At 48.7% G+C, this 16,631-nt stretch overlaps 1 protein-coding gene across 18 annotated transcripts in view; it reads left to right on the top strand.

The window, feature by feature from the left end:
* Positions 1 to 16,631, top strand: part of RAPGEF1 (Rap guanine nucleotide exchange factor 1) — a 130,515-nt gene that overhangs the window by 52,882 nt on the left and 61,002 nt on the right. For 13 of the 18 annotated variants that reach the window (XM_053204468.1, XM_053204469.1, XM_053204473.1 and 10 more), the window contains exons 2-3: positions 12,974 to 13,113; positions 13,700 to 13,813. In XM_053204468.1, the coding sequence (XP_053060443.1) occupies positions 12,974 to 13,113; positions 13,700 to 13,813 (254 nt within the window). The remainder of the gene's footprint in view (positions 1 to 12,973; positions 13,114 to 13,699; positions 13,814 to 16,631) is intronic. The other 5 variants (XM_053204471.1, XM_053204476.1, XM_027035432.2 and 2 more) reach the window with 1 other exon arrangement.

The following is a 16,631-nucleotide window of genomic DNA, read 5'->3' on the forward strand; positions in this document are numbered from 1 at the left end:
GGGTACCTGCCCAGGGGTGCCACCTTGGCTGGCCACTGCTGCAGAGAGATTGGCATTGATCAGCACTTGATTCTGAATGTGTAGAGCAGAGTGGGGTTGGTTCCCCCACCACCACTGGTCTGGACTGTCATGCGGAATGAATATTTCTTCCAGAACAGGCCCCCTGGCCACAAACATATTTGAGAGACAGGAACAGAGGGTCAGGGTCCATGAAAAACACGCATCAAAGAACAGCTGAGAAGACCCTTTGCTCATTTTGTTTCGGAGAAAAATTCCCTGCCTCTCCTTCACCCCCGCCCCTTACTGCCCTCCACCCACGTGCCTGGGAAGCCAGACGTATGCCTTTGGAGAAGTGGTCATTTTCAGATCCCTCTGTGGTCCTCAGAGACTCGTGAAGCCTTTCCCAAGCCGGCACCTGTTTGCTGACTCGGATGCATTTCCTTGGTCCCCATGTGAAATGCCTAAGGCCCGGAGCTGTCCCTGAAAGCCCAGCCGGTCCTCCTGCCCTCGGAGCAGGCTAGGCCTTATTCAAGGCCTCTGGGCTGCAGAACACTTTCGTCCTCCTCTCAAGCGGGGCCGTGAGCAGCTGAAAAGCCCCTGCCTTTGCCGACCAAGTCTCCATCCTGGGCCTCCTCGCTCCGTGTCATGACTGCGGGCTTTCCCGGCTCTCCACTGCGAGATCAGGGGCTCCTCGGAGAGAGAAGCTGTATCTTGCTCCTCCCTCTTGACCCTTGCACCTTGCAGATGTCAGGCCTGTAAAGATTTATCGAACAGGTGAATGAGTGGACGAATGCGGATGCCATGTAGTGCCTGCCCTGTGCGTATCTGCTGCACTGTTTCCCGGGTGATAAGGAAGGGAAGGGACTACAGGTGACCCTTGTCCTTTGACTGTCTTCTTGCTCTGTCCAGTGAGCTCCTTCTGCAGCGTCCGAAGCTTCCAGGGCTTTGGCTCTCTGCTCTTCCTGTTGCCTGGGAAAGAAAGAAATATGCGCCTGCTGACAAACGAAAGTGGTTTTCCTCTGGAAGTCCAGAGGGTGGCCTGACAAATAATGAGCCCTCGGGGGCCCCGCGCGGGGCCAGGCACAGCTGAGGCCAGCAGAGTCCTGGTCTGCCACAGCCTCCACTGCCCGTGAGCGCCCGTGCCCCACCGCTGTGGCCTGGCCCCAAATAAACAGGCCTTCCTGCCTCCAACTTGGGCTGCTTTGCTGGTGACATGATGCTAAAAACTATGCTCTGAGGCCGTTGAGGAGAATTGTTTGAATTCTAAACTGGCATCAGTCCTAACACGCAAGTTCCTCTGAGGGACAGAGGCTGCTCCAAACAACTCCACCTAAGGGACAAAGGTCAGGGTGGACCCTGCTTCCTGTTGTAGCCAGGATGCTGAGTGGTGTGGCGCACTTTGGCCCCGCTTACTCTCTGCCCAGTGCTGTGGTGTGTTTACTCAGAATAAGCTTATTCCCACCCCCCGCCCGTGTCTCATTCCCTCCCCCTCCCTTCTCTCTCTCTCTCTCTCTCTCTCTCTCTCTCTCTCTCTCTCTCTCTCTGTCTCTCATCTCTAGAAATAAAACTCTGGAGAGGTGACTAATTCACATCTCCGGATGTCTGCAAAGTCTGTGGCTTTAAGAATCTCTAGGTCGTTTCCAAACAGTGATGGAAAAAAAGTACTTCCTTGGGAGTAGGCCGCCCCGGGGGCAGGCTGACCTTGACTCGTTCACAGCACGTGGAAGGGCTGCAGTTGCCTTGTCTGTGACGGGGATGTGTGTGTGATTTATGGGGCGGGGGTTGAGGGGCAGTGTTGGGCCCTGTGACTTGGTTTCCTCGTCTGTCAAACGGAACAAAAATACTTTCCTTCCAGTGTCAGTGTGAGGATGGGGGATGACATAGAACTCCCCGCACGGGGCCCAACTTCTGACGGGATGTTTAAAACAGAGGCTGCTGATTTAACCATTTGATTGGACTCCAGGAGGGAAGCAGTTCTCAACCCTGGAGGCCCCCCCCTTCACCTTCTCTTGGGCCATCTGTCCGGTATTTGATGAAGGTTTGATAAAAGGAGTACGTCTTGGGGAGAACTCTGTGTGTGAATTCATTCAGAGCCCTCTCTGATGGCTGTGGGTGAGGCGTGTGGACGTCTCAGAGGCTCCACCTTTCTCTCTGAGTGAGAAGAGAAGCTCCGGGAGGGCTTTGAGCAGAGGGGCGACCTTCTACGAGGATCCGTCTGGTTACTGACTGGAGAAAACTCTAGAGAGGCAAGGTGCTGGGGACTGTTGGAAGGGTGGCATAGTGGCTTAGGCACCAAGTGGCTGTGGCTTGGGTCAGGGTGTTGACGGTGCAGGTGGTTATAGTGGGGAGATTCTGGATGTACTGTTAAGGCGGGATTCACAGAATTTGCTGAAAGACTGGATGGTACACGTGAGCGGGAGAGCAGAGTCCGGGATTCTGACCTGAGCTCTGGGAGGATGAAGCTTCCTGTTTACCAGGATGTCGTGGCAGCAGGCCTGGGAGGGAGTACGGGGAGTGCAGTTGTGGGCTTGAGCTGCCCGATCTAGACCCTCCAGAGGAGTGACCAAGAGCTCGTGTGCAGAGACAGATCGCTCAGCAGTTAAGCGGCGCCGATCTTCTCCGTCAGCACAGGCCCCTGGGTTGTCCTCTGGTTGCTCGGCTTCCTGTGCCATCCGTATGCTGCCAGCACCCCCACGGGTACCTCCAGCCCCCATCCATCTCCTTGACTCAGACTCGCCTGTCCACCTGCCTAATTGAAGTTCCCCTGGATGTCTGCAGGGGAGGGTTCCTGTGTCCGGTGTCCCGATACAGGGCTTGGCACAGGTGAGATGTGCTCAAGTGTTTGTTGAGAAGGAGTATTGTTTATTTCTCAGACTAACGTTGTGAATAGGTACTATTACTGTTACTATTATATAAAAATACACCGATTCGGTCTTGATTAAAAACAAAAGAAATTATAGAATACAGTTGTGTTTATGCTAAGCTCTTTATGTTTTATTTATTTTGAGAGACAGAGAGTGCGTGTAGGTGAGGGGCAGAGAGAGAGAGGAGACAGAGAATCCCAACCAGGCTCCATGCTGCCAGCACAGAGCCCGACATGGGGCTCAAACTCATGAACCATGAGATCATGACCTGAGCTGAAATCAGGAGTCAGATGCTTAACCAACCGAGCCACCCAGGTGCCCCTGCATTAAGTTCTTTAAAATTTCCATACAGCGAACGAAAGTAGAAAACACTATCTACTGGTGATTTAAGATCATAAAAATATTTACATTTATGTAAGTTCTTTTTATTACTTTTACAAAGACGAAATAGAAACCTCCTAAGATACTCACGATGCTTCCTGGGATATTCAGTGGAGAGTTATTTGGAAAGACACTCACTCTGGATTGTTCATGGTTAAATAAGTTTGTTTCAGAGAATAGGATTTCCTTAAATTTTAAATGAGCTGTTCATCTGACCCATGTGAAAATCATGTGAGCTCTTTTTTAGAAGAAGCTTAGACCCCCGTGTCTACTTTATTCCAGCGTTTCATTGATGTATACCATGAATCAGAAAAGTACACCTGGCTTTTTAAGTACTCAGCATGGAGAATTCTCACAAATCCAACACACCAGTGTAACCGGCTCTGAGCAAAATACAGCGTGTCCCTCCCTCCCTCCTGTCCCCTGCTGGTTACCCCACACCCCAGGCATCACCGCTGGCTTAACTCCTCAAATCATAGATTAATTTTGCTGGTGTTTGTATTTGTATAAACGGAACACCATACACAGTGTCCTTCTGTGTGTGTGCCTTCTTCCTACGTTTGTAAGGTTCATCCATGTTTTTTTTTTTTTTAATGTTTATTCATTTTTGAGAGACAGAGACAGAGTGTGAGCAGGGGAGGGGCAGAGAGAGTGGGAGACACAGAATCCGAAGCAGGCTCCAGGCTCCGAGTCGTCAGCACAGAGCCCGACCATCGGGCTTGAACCCACGAACCGCGAGATCGTGACCTGAGCCGAAGTCAGACATTTAACTGACTGAGCCACCCAGGCGCCCCCATCCAGGTTTTTAAAAAAAATTTTTTAATGTTTATTTTTGAAGGAGAGACAGAGCACAAGCAGGGGAGGGTCAGAGAGGGAGACACAGAATCCAAAGCAAGCTCCAGTCTCCAAGCTGTCAACACACAGAGCCCGACGGGGGCTTGAACACAAGAACAGCAAGATCATGACTTGAGCTGAAGTCAGACGCTTAGCCGACTGAGCCACCCAGGTGCTCCATAAGTAGTCTGTCTATTATATTAGCCCTTTGGATATCTTCTTTTGTGACGTGTCTGTTCAATCCAGAATCTGTTTTTAATCGTTACCAGTTATGCAGAGAGAACCAAAATGGTGCCTCTATCAGGTTTGAGCCCAAATCCGAGGTGAAGCTTGGTTTCTTCTGTGGACAGTAGGCGTAGCCTCTCTCCTGCACCCCATCCCTTCTGCCTCCGCCCCGAGCCTCACTCTTTGGCTCCGTCCCTGCTGGTCTGCACCCAGCTCAGGCATCTGGATAGTATCTTCTCAGTTTTTCAGTGCTCATACCCGTGACCTGACCGTCCCATTTCTAGGTCTGTCTCATTATACAGGCACCCAGAAAGGTACGCCTGAGAGTGCCCATCAACGCGGCGTTGATTGAATAGCAGAAGTTAGAAACCGTCCGCCAGGAGACTGGGCACAGCGGTTTCAGCAGAACGTCCTTCAACCATGAACCGTGTTTGCATGAAAAAATGCCCACAGAAGTTGCAAAATACTTCATCTCTGCCATATGTGGAGTTACGAGGGATTTTCACCTTCCGTGTTAGATATTTTTGCAGTGCTTGGATTTTTATAACAAGGTTGTTTCACTTTTTGTTGCTGGAAAAAAAAGAAAAGAAAAGCGAGCTACTTACTCCTCCCAGCAGCACCAAGTCGTCCGTCCACTGCCAGAGCAAACGGGTCGCACGAACAGATTTCTCGGGTCGGAAAAGGCCTTGCTGTTGCGAAACCCCAAACGCTAATTTTCCCTCTGCTTTAACACGAATAGTTCTGTATTAAGTAAGACAGAGGATCTTTTAATATGGAAACTGTTGGAAAAAGATGAAACCTCAGGTTGCTTTCCGTTCTAGGCCGTGGCTATTTTTAGCTAAGTGTTGGCAGAGGCTTGGTGATGTTATCAAGTAACAGTAGTGGCTTCCATTTATTGAGCATTCGCTGTGTGTCAGGTCCTTGGCGAAATGCTTGACACACGGGGTTGTGTTTAATCCTCACCGCAGCCCAAGGAGGTAGGCCCCGAGGTTATGCTTTTCCATAGGCGAGGAACGTGCAGCTCAGAGAGGTACAGACGTGGCCCCTGTGTACGGCCGAGCTCCGGGTAAAGCCCACGTGCTGGCTGCCATGCCCACAGCCTGGACTCTTGTCTCTATCTTTCCATTAGTCCGTAAAAGTTTAAATAAGTAACAGTCTGAAATCCTAGGTTTGAAAAGGTTTTTCCTAGGGGCACCGGCGTGGCCCGGTTGGTTCAGTGTCCAACTCTTAATGTCGGCCTGAGTCACGATCACACGATTCCATGGGTTCGAGCCCTGCGTCGCGCTCTGCACTGACAGAACCTGCTTGGGATTCTGTCTCTGCCTCTCTGTGCCCCTCTCCCGCTCGCGCTCTCTCTGTCTCTCTCAAAATAAATACATAACTTCAGGGAAAAAAAAGTTCCTCCTGATGTCCTCATGCCACTTCTCCACTGGGGTTACCCTTTTTACACGTTTGGAAAATGGGGCAGTGTGGGTTGGGTAGACAGCATTCGGATGGAACTCGTGTAAGTGGACAAAGGTGCCACAATTCTGTGCCCAGTACGCTGTAAGTAACAAGAAACTGGTGGCCACGGTGTTTCTCAAGACTAGCCGTAATAATTTTGGAACTGCCTCGAAGTGTTACCCACCGTGACCCTGACTTTGTGGTCCCGTGGTTGATATTTGGAGACTGCCCTTATCCAGAGCGAAGCTAAGCCCTGACAGAAACCACTGCTAAGTTGGGATCCCAGCTGCTACAAGTGACATTTGAAAGGCCGGTCGATGGGTACATTTGTCAGCCACAGGCAGAGACCGCTGTCGGGCTTGGCCGGGGGGCACATTGAAAATCTAAGACTGAAACCTCGATACCTGGCCGACGACTCAGGAAGAAAGTGGTGTGGCTTTGGGGGTTTGGGGGTTTTTTGCGATTTGGTTCTGCGAACAGGCTACGTGCCTCTCTTCCAGTCTGTCTTTCCTCTCTGGGTAGAGAAGGACCTTCGTCTGACCGCTGGGTCTGCATCCTGAGATGGTTGCCCCAGAAAGTGCCTGCTCTCCGTAACCTTGTAGCCATTTACACAGACTTGTGAGGCCCTGTAAGCCACCCTCTCTCTGGAAGAAATGACTAGCAGATTAGTCCTTGGGAGTTCCTGACCTTCCGTGGTGTAAATGCCACACTGAGCAGTGGTCGGGTGCTTTGTTTTCTTAAGTTCTGTCGATGACCTTTGAAGTTGCTCTCACAGATTTGATAGACCACAATAAGATAGCAGTTTATGACATTTCTTCTGTGAAGGAGGGGTTTTGTTTCCCTCGGTTAGGTATGGCCATAAAGACAGTGTACCAGTCGGGCTGTGCCAGGTGTTGGTGGGGAGGGGATGTAGAACAACTGGCATCTTGATAGTGGAATTGCCAAGTGGCGTGGCCACTTTGGAAAGTCATTTGGCAAAATCCATAAAACGAGGGGCGCCTGGTGGCTCAGTCGGTGAAGCATCCGACTTCGGCTCAGGTCATGATCTCACGGTTTGTGAGTTCGAGCCCCATGTTGGGGGTGCCCAGAGCCTAGAGCCTGCTTAGAATTCTGTCTCCCTCTCTCTCTCCCTCTCCCCTGCTCAAGCTCTGTCTCTCTCTTTCAAAAAGAAACATTAAAAAAAAATTTTTTTTTAATCCATAAAATTAAATATATATACTCTATAGCTAAGCAGTTCTATTCATAGAAAGCCCTTGCATGTGTTCCGGGAGACATGTATGGGAGTGTTCGTGGCAGTGTTGTTTATAGAAGCTGGAAGCATGCCAGCGTCCCCTGGGATCATGGAATAGATGGAATTTCACAGCACTGAAAACGAGAGCACTTCCATACACTTCAGCACGGTTGAACGTCAGACCTACTACTGAGTGAAAAAGCAAGAACGTGAGAATATTTACAGCATGTTTCCATTTATGTAAGCGTCACAAACCTGTAAATTAAACTATGCTTATAGATATAAACGGTCACAAATGGTAAGGGCTGATGAGCACAAAAATCAGAATCGTGGTTACCCGTTGTTGGGAAGAGAGATGTGATCACGAAGGGACGTGAGGTGGCATCAGTGGACCTGATAAGTTTCCGCCTCTAGAGCCACGCTGTCCGATCCAGCAGCCTCCGGCCACATTTCAGGTACTCAGTAGACACGCAAGGCCCGTCACGTTGGATGGTGCAGATACAGAACATTTCCATCATGGCTGAAAGTTCTGATGGACTAGCTTGGTGGATGCATGTATTTAATTTAATTCTAAATTGTGTGTGTGTGTGTGTGTGTGTGTGTATTTATATTTATGAAATCTTTCAAAATTTTGTTTTAATTTCAGTAGTAGAAACCCTCTAAAAACATACACACAGAATCTGAATCTGAATGTGTACCTTTCTAAGTGAAAAGCCAGGGAATGATAAGGGAGAGGTCAATAAAGCTACCGGAGAGTCCCGTACTGTGGGAGCATCTCTTTGCCATTGACCTCTACTCCAGATGATTGATACACTTGAGGGACCCAAGAAAAGGAGCAGGAAGGGTGTGTGTGTGTGTGTGTGTGTGTGTGTGTGTGTGTGGTGCTGTTGGTGAAATTACCCTGACACAGCTGCCCCCTGTTGCTTCCTTCCGCCTGTTGTCACTGCTTGTGGTGCTTTATCAACACTCAGACACAGTCAGAGCAACCTGCATCTAAGTCACCTGAAATCTATGCTGCTGACCCAGCGTTGCAAGGAAAAGATGACAGGCAGCCTCTGAGTGAAAATCTGTCCTAGTTAGTGCTGTCTTCTGTTTCCAGGGCTGACGAGGTTCGTTATCATTAGGAAGAACCTGCTTTCTCCACTTGATTTAACACCGTGTGTGCTAAAGGTAGCTGTTTCAAGGCTCTGAAATACTCCCAGGAGAGAGATTTATTGGTAAATGTAGTTCGTTCTTTAAATGCTGACGTGGATTCCCAGCCGTGCCCCGAGACAGACTAGAATTTCAGGCTGAGGTAGAGAGTGCTGTAATATACTTCCTGCGTTCAGTTTGCTCTCAGGTTGGGGGTGCCCTTCGTTGGCCCTTGGGTCATGACCAGGGCTGGCTCTGCAAGTGCAGAAACCAGAGAGGTCTTCTGGGGAGCCGTCCGTGCCTTGCTTGCACACCCCAGTTCCGCCCTCGTCACGATGGCGGAGATGTGAATCTGGCTTGTCCGTAGAGCAACTCGGGGCGGCAGACAGGCACAGGCAGAAGTTGGTTCCCCATCCCAGGCCTCTGAAGGTCTCTGACCACGGAAGCAAACCAAAGAAACCGTGCATCCTGCCTAGACTTCCTCATTTGTGTCTGCTTTTCTGGCCCTGCTTTCAGTCTTAGTTGCTCCGATGGAAGTCGTAAGGATTAGTACACTGCTCTAACATCCCATCTGGCTCGGGAACCTGCCTGGTCAGTGCTATGCCTGCAGGGACACGAGGGCCGAGGAGACACGTGAAACCACAGAGCAGAACAGATTACGGATAAAAGCCCGTTTGAGGCTTCGGGTCGGTGCGAAGGAAGAGGAGGAAGACTGTAAGGCCCACGGTCACCTAGGGTCGTGAGTTAAAAGTTCACTGCTACAGAATCGCCTGATAAAGATCTGTAAGCAGTTGGGAGGTAAGAATTCAGAGTTTGATCAGCCTTGCTACCCATCCAAATCCTATAGTTAGTTTGGCTAGCTCCCTGCATTGAGGTACCATGTGCCTGGCACTTGGATAAGCACCTCATTGCGTTACCCACGGGCAGCGTCTCATTTATCCTACATCACGTCAGCCATCCTAAGAACAGTGTTACCGGGGCACCTGGGTGGCTCAGTCGGTTAAGCGTCCAACTTCGGCTCAGGTCATGATCTCACAGTTTGTGGGTTTGAGCCCCACGCAGGCTCTGTGCTGACAGCTCAGGACCTGGAGCCTGCTTCGGATTCTGTGTCTCCCCCCCTCCCGCCCACCGCCCTGACCCTCCCCTACTGTGCATGCGTGCACGCGTGCGCTCTCTCTCTCTCTCAAAAATAAATAAACTTAAAAAACAAAAACCAAAAACAAAGTTACCAGCCCCATTTTCCAGACAAAGAAACTTCAGACTTGGAGAGGTGACTTTGAAGTATTTTAACCCAAACAGTCTGACTACAGAGCTCACCCTTTTAACCATCTCTTTGGTCCAGAGTGCAATGCGCTTCTAGAAGACTTGTGCGGAGCAGATAGTTTATCTGACCCTGCCTGCCACCTGGAAGGTCTGACAAAGGAATCACACTTTGTCCCCAAGGTCACGTGAAGTAATAACAGACACACTAACCGGCTGTCGTGCAGGGTGCTATGTCATTCGTTTGGAAGGGTATTTTAGTACTACATAGCTGGAAAAATGGAAAGGGGACGGGTGCTTTTTATTTTTAAAACCACAGGTGTGTGTTTTTCTACCGCATAGGATCGTGTTCTGTTCCCCAATTTTCTACCACTTTCAAGTATGAAAATTTCAAATGTGAATTTCAGCTGGTCTCGAAAGAAGCAGTCCTTTTTGCAGGGGTATTTTTTGGTTGATCAGTTCACTTGTTGAGTGAATGTTGAATGTTGGCTGAGCATCTTCTCTGGGCCAGGTACCATGTCAGCACTGGGGATGCGGGCATGAGAAGGGCAGGTGTGGTCCTCAGTGAGTTGGCATTCTTGTGAGGAGACAAGCACGTCAGTAAATCACTTCACAAGATCGTATCAGACACTGGAAAGCACGGAGGTAGATGGCGAGATGGAGGAAGGCCTGGTGCGTCTTTGCTTTTTTAAAAACAGCTTAATTGGCATATAATTCACGTATACGATTGACTCATTTAAAGTGTAGAATGCAGTGTGGCTTGTTTTTTAGTAGTTCACTGGGTTGTGCAACCATCACCAGATTCTAATTTTAGAACATTTATGTCCCCTCACCGAAAGAAACCTCATACTCATTGGCAACCCCTCTCGTGCCCTCTCCCCTTCCCTCAATCTTGGCAGCCACTGATCTACCTTCTGTCCCTAAAAGTTTGCCTTCTGGATACCATCAGTGGTCTTTGGGGACCGGCTTCCTTCACTTAGCATAAATGCTGTCAGGATTCATCCATGTCGTAGCAGGTGTCAGAACTTCATTTCTTCTGTTGTCAAGTAATATTCTGCTGTTGGGATATGCCACACTTTATTTATTCGTTCATCGACCTTTGAGTTATCTCCACCTTTTGATTACCATGCATGATGCTGCTGTGAGCTTTTCGTGTACAAATCATGTGGATGGATGTGTTCATTTCTCTCGGGTGTATGCCTAGGGATGGAATTGCAGGGGTGTAGGGTAACCGTGTTTGATCCTGTGAGGAACTGACGGATATTTTCCACAGCAGCTGCACCATTTTGCATTTCCAGCAGCAGTGTGGGAGGGTTTCAGTCCCCCAGCCTTCAGCAACGCTTGCTTTGTTATAGGTCTTTTTGATTATACCTGGTAGGTTAGAAGTAGTAACTTACGTCAGTTTGGGCATTTCCCTGGTGACTAATGATGGTGATTTCATATGCTTGTTGCTCATTTGTATATTTCATCTAGAGAGATGTCTGTTGAAATTCTTGGTTCATTTTCAGTTGGATTATTTGCCTTTTGTTTTGGATTATAGGAGTTGTTTACCTTTTCTGTGTGCAAGTCCCTAGCAGGCATGTGACTTGTACATACTCTCTTCCATTCTGTAGTCTGTCTTTTCACTTTCTTGATGGTGTCACTTGCAGCACAAAATACCGTCTTAGTTTCGGACGTACAGCATCACGATTGGATATTTGTATGTATTGCCAAATGATCGCCACCGTAAGTCTAAGGTTTTAAATTTTGATGAAATCCAACTTGTCTAATTTTTCTTTTGTCACTTTTGATGTTATATCTAAGAAACCATTACCAAATCCAAGGTCACAAAAGTTTTATCCCTAAGTTTTCTTCTAAGTTTCTAGTTTTAACTCTTACATTCAGGTCTGTGCTCCATTTGGAGTTAGTTTTTGTATATGGTGAAGTAAGGGCCCAGATTTGTTCTTTTGTATGTGAAATACCCAGTTGTGCCAGCACCATTTGTTGAAAAGAACATTCATTCCTCCACTGAATGGCCTTGAGACCCTTGTTAAGAATCCGTTGGCCGAAGACACGTGGGTTTATTTCTGGGCTGTCAGTTCCATTCCGTTGCTCTGTGTGCCTGTCCTCATACCAGTACCACGCTGCCCTGATTACTGCAGCTCCATAATAGAACATTTTAAAGTCCGGAAGCATGAGTCCTCTAATTTTATTCTTCTTTTTCCCACATAGGTTTGACTGTTCCATGTTTCTTTTATTTCCATACTTACTTTAGGGTTAGATTGTCAATTTCTGCAAAAAAAAAAAAAAAAAAAAGCCAGCTGGGATTCTCATAGGGATTACATTGAATCTGTAAATCAATTTGGGGAGTATCGACATTTTAATAATATTAACTCTTGATTCATTTATTTAGATTGTCTCAATTTCTTTCAACAACGTTTTGTAGTTTTTAGTGTAGGTCTGGCACTTCTTGTGTTAAATTTATGCCTACGTATTTTATTCTTTTTGAGGGTATTGCCAATGGAAGCTTTTTGTTTTCGTTCTGTTTTCACTGAAGTAGAGTTGACATACAGTGTTATGTTAGTTTCAGGTGTAGAACGTAGTGATTTGGCATCTCTACATGTCCTGCTGTGCTCACCACAAGTGTGGCCCCCTCTGTCACCATACAGTGCTTTTGCAGTGTCACTGGACTATATTCCCTGGTTGTACCTTTCATTCCAATGACTTATTCATTCCATAACTGGAAGCCCGTATCTCCCACGGCCTCTCACCCACTTTTCCCATTCCCCACCTCTTCCCTCTGCATCTGTCATCATCAGTTCCCTGTAGTGTAAATGGAAGCTTTTTAAAATTTCATCTTGGAATGTTCATTTCTACGGTTTAGAAATCCAACAGACACTTACATATCGATCTTATATCCTGTGGCTTTGCTGAGTTTGTTTGTTAGTACTAATAGCCTTTTAATAGATTGCTTGGGATTTTCCATATACAAGATCAGCTACAAATAGACGTAGTTTTATGTCTCCCTTTCCAATCTGGATGGCTTTTGTTAAGAGTATGACACCAAATAGGAATGTTGAGAACAGACACCCTAGTCTCATTCCTGATCTTGGAGAGAAACCATCCAGTCTTTCACTATGTTCCAGAGGGTTTTGAATACCTTAGTGCGATTTTAGTCCCCGATGCGGACTCTGAGGCCGTGCCTGTGCTGCCTGGTGACCTTCCCTAAAGGTTGATCCAGAAGGGCCTTCCTCTCCAGTTCGTACAACAACCTGAACCCCTGTGATTCTGCTGTGGTGTTCTTTCTTCTTAGCTGGTTCCCTTAGACTTGGGTCAGCTCATCCTACAAACTCTGTAGAGGACACCGAAAGCGTTTGTGGGTTCTTTTCCCACGGCTATTTGACCATCTCTGACTTCCACAATCCTGAACAACCCAGCTACATGGAAATTGCAGAAATTAAAACGTGCAAGGAGCAGCGTTTCAGCAGATCTTTCCTTTGCTTTGTAACTCTGAAACAGCCAGGGGAAACGATCTGTTTGGGGACGATGCTCGTTTCTGCAGACGGTCACGGAGCGCAGCTCCTCCCCACCCCACTTCTAACCATCGGCACCTCCTTGTTTTCAGACTCTCAGCGCTCCCATCTCTCCTCCTTCACCATGAAGCTCAAGGACAAGTTCCACTCGCCCAAAATCAAGCGAACGCCGTCCAAGAAGGGAAAACCAGCTGAGGTGTCGGTGAAAGTCCCGGAGAAGCCTGTGAACAAAGTAAGCGGACTCTCTCTAGGTGTCTGTCCTGGCCTTCGCCCACTTCGAGCCGTCGGAGTTTGTGCTGTGTTTAAGTTCACCCCCTGGGGATCAGCTGCCACTGCAGAGCACGGATTTCGTAGCATTCCCGTGCTGCCAGGCAGGGGCCTGGAGTGTCCTTGCGAAATGTGAGCCTTTGGGATGGCGAGTGTTTCTCCTGTTAATCAGAGTCAGGTTCTGTTGGCTGAAGCCATTCTCCTTTCCCAGATGTATCATCTTCTGGGCATTCAGAACAGCTCAGTGCATCATGTTTACACCCCAGGATGCCACCTGCCTGCCCCCAGAGAGCCCCACGTTGCCCTGGCACGCACACACAGAGAGGGAGCTTTGTGACGTCCAGAACGTCCTTCGTTTGGCTTTAGGGCCCATGCTCTGAGACATGTCAAATCCTTGAAACCCAGCCAAGGATGTCCTCAAGCACTAGTAACCTCAGCAGGGCCAGTGAAGCCAGATACGTTGAAACAGCTGTAGATTTTCATCAACCCCTCCCTTCAGCCTGAAACGGCCATTTCAAGCTCTGTAGGAATCCAGGTTTCCTCTCTTCCAGGAGGCAACAGACAGATTTCTACCAGAGGGCTACCCTATCCCCTTGGATCTGGAGCAGCAGGCAGTAGAATTTATGTCCACCAGTGCTGTGGCTTCCAGGTCTCAAAGGCAGAAGGTCAGTGTGACATTAAGAACAATTGGGTTTGCCTTGCCTTCTACTGCAGAATCCTGGCCCGTGGTTTTGGGGATGGAAAAAAAAAATCTCTTGCAATATCCCTGTGTTGAATTGGGTGGCGACTGTGGGCTTAATCGTTCAGGAAACAGTCCAAGGGGCCTTGGGTAAAATTAAGAGTTTATACAAGTCCCTGTGGTCTTTGGAGAGAGTTCAGCACTCCTTGACGAAACCTTGGGGGTCCTTTCTGGGGTGGGTTTGGGTGTGCTGCTTGGGTGCAGCGGGTTCTGGGGGAAGTGGGTAAGTCTTCTCTCTCAAGACCAGCTCTTTTTTCCTTGAGTTGCTAAGATGATCTGAGCAGTTAAGAAGGGAAGGGCGTCTACAGTAACAGGTGCTCTGTGAGGCATCTAGCAAGCTCAGTGTGGTGAGTGCACTCAGAACCAAGCACTGCGAGAGCCAGGGACACCTTTTGTGCCACTGACGTTTATCCAGCTTTAGCACTAACGTGCTGGCTGCTTTACACTTACTCCTACTTAACACTCCTGACAGCCCTGGAGGATGGAAACTTACTTTGCAGAAAAGGAAACTGGGCCTGTGGGAAGATGAAGCATTCACCATCACACAGGAAAAGGTAGTGAGGCTGAGATTTGAACTCAGGCTGCCTCACATCCAAGTCAAAACTCTTGCGATGCATTCCTCGTTACAAAAGCCAGAATGTAAGTGTTAACGCTCACACGTAACTGGACAGAAAAGCAAAATTAGCCCCCGCAACGTAGAATAAACACAAGCCTTGTAGAGAAACGCAGCCTCTCTCCAGGGCCCGCCCAGAGCGTAGTTGGTGGAAGAGCTTTCGTCATAGCCGTCAAGTCAATGCCACTGGCAAACAGACGCCACGATTCTTGCATTTTACAGCGTACCTGTATTTTTGTTTTGTTTGTACTTTGACCAGCAGGATATCTTAAAATTCTAGTTAGAAGTGGAGACAATTAAGGTTTTAAGTCCAAAAGTCGTTTGTTGAATAACCCTTTTTCCCGCCTCATCTGGTAGCAAAAGAGGCTGAAGAAAAAGAGGAAATAAAGTATTCAGTGTTTGCCAGATTGGTCAAATTCCAGATTGAAGAAGAATAGTAATAGAGTGGAAGATCAGTGTGTGCCAGAGTCATTTTCCGGGTCCCTCCGTACGGCCCCCTCTGGGAGCCGAGTCCGGTAACGGAGCCCACGCACGGTGCCGGTGGCCCCTGTAGCACTCGAGCAGGCAGTCGAGGGTGAAGTGACTTCCGACAACCGCGTTCTAGCAGTTGGCGCCGGGAAGAGACTGGTTCAGCCACTCGGTTCTTGGGACTTTCCCCCCTTTGTTCGTTCCTCCGAGAGAGGTCCCTGGGGGGAATTCGGTGCTAAAGTGTCCTTCGCTTGGTACGGGTTCCTGCAGATTCCAGTGGACGTTGGCAACGTCTGGAGACACTTTGAGTTGTCACGACTTGAAAGGTGAAGCAGGTGTTACTAGGGCTGGTGGATAGAAGCCAGGGGTGCTCGTAAACATCCTACATGAGACGGCCCTGCCCACAATGGAGAATTATCCACCCCAAGACGTCAGTAGTGCTGCTGCTTAGAACCCCCTATTCTGTAGCCAGGAACTGTGAGTATGAGCTTTACCCAGGAAGACTGCTACTCTGGTTTTTGGTTGTCGCCCTTTAAGAAGGGTTGAGTCACTCTGCTCTGCCCCAAGTCAGCTGCCTGAGATGACATGAACACAAACCTGTTGTCTCGTAGAGGCCCACAGGCACAACTGGAGGTGTGGGGAGCCTGCCAACATGTATGAACTTAGAAGACCGTCGAAGAAATCCGAAAACACGCGTGTCATTTGCTGTCATTGTTATTTATTACTCATGAGCTCTCCTACCTCTTAGAGAATATTTTTCTCCGTGTTCTCATTTTAATCCCAGTTTCTATGCCTGCCATTCCCTGTCTAAACACACGGGAAACTTGTCGCCCGGTAGATAGCAGCACAGATTCAGGTTCATGTACGGCTTACGGAGGGTCTCATTGCCTAGGCCCTGTCCCAGGTGATTTCACGTGCTGTCCTACTTGCTCCTCTCCATAACTGTGTGCAAAACCTCTTATTATTCCAAATGTACGGACTTTGGGCTCTGGCCCAAGTTTTCTTGATCAAAATCTGGTTTTCCCTTAAGTTTTATGCACTGCTTCTATGCACATTCTTATTCACGTCCCCACATTGGGGGGGGGGGGGGCGGATATCAGGTAATATCCTCTCCATTTTTCAGATGAGGAGCCTGAAGTCACTGGCCCCCAAGCCCAGTGGTGGCTTCGAACCTAGTCCCTCCCCTGGCACCTCTACCCTCATGTAGCTTCCCGGTTTGTGGAGGGATAGTGGCTGGTGCCTCATCCCCCACAACAGGGAGGCTGTGCCCGGGTCGGGGCACCTGCCTCTGAGCTTGTGCAGCTGGGCAACAGAGCAGAGCCAGAGCTCTGGGTTCCCAGTTCTGGCGAGTGCTCCAGCTAGTTGTCTCCTTGTAAACTCTTCTGACTGCTGGCTGCATTTTGCAAGAAGTCGGAGCTGTTTAGGAGCAGAGGTGCTTTGAACGCACAACACTCAGAGGCCATTAATTCTGGGAGTGCAGTTTGCTGGAGAGTTAATGGATGAAACCAGACTGTGCTAAGCTGTCGGCTCCTTCAGTAGGAGCCCAGGGCAGCTTGGCTATTCAGTGGCTCATTGGATCTCTCTGCAAATGATGGGAAGATTCTTTTTGCTTCAGAGTGCCTTCCTGCCCCTTCTGGGTGCCTCCCATCTCCAGGTCAGCCCC

Source organism: Acinonyx jubatus, chromosome D4 (assembly GCF_027475565.1).
Source record: "Acinonyx jubatus isolate Ajub_Pintada_27869175 chromosome D4, VMU_Ajub_asm_v1.0, whole genome shotgun sequence".
NCBI classification, from domain to species: Eukaryota; Metazoa; Chordata; class Mammalia; order Carnivora; family Felidae; genus Acinonyx; species Acinonyx jubatus.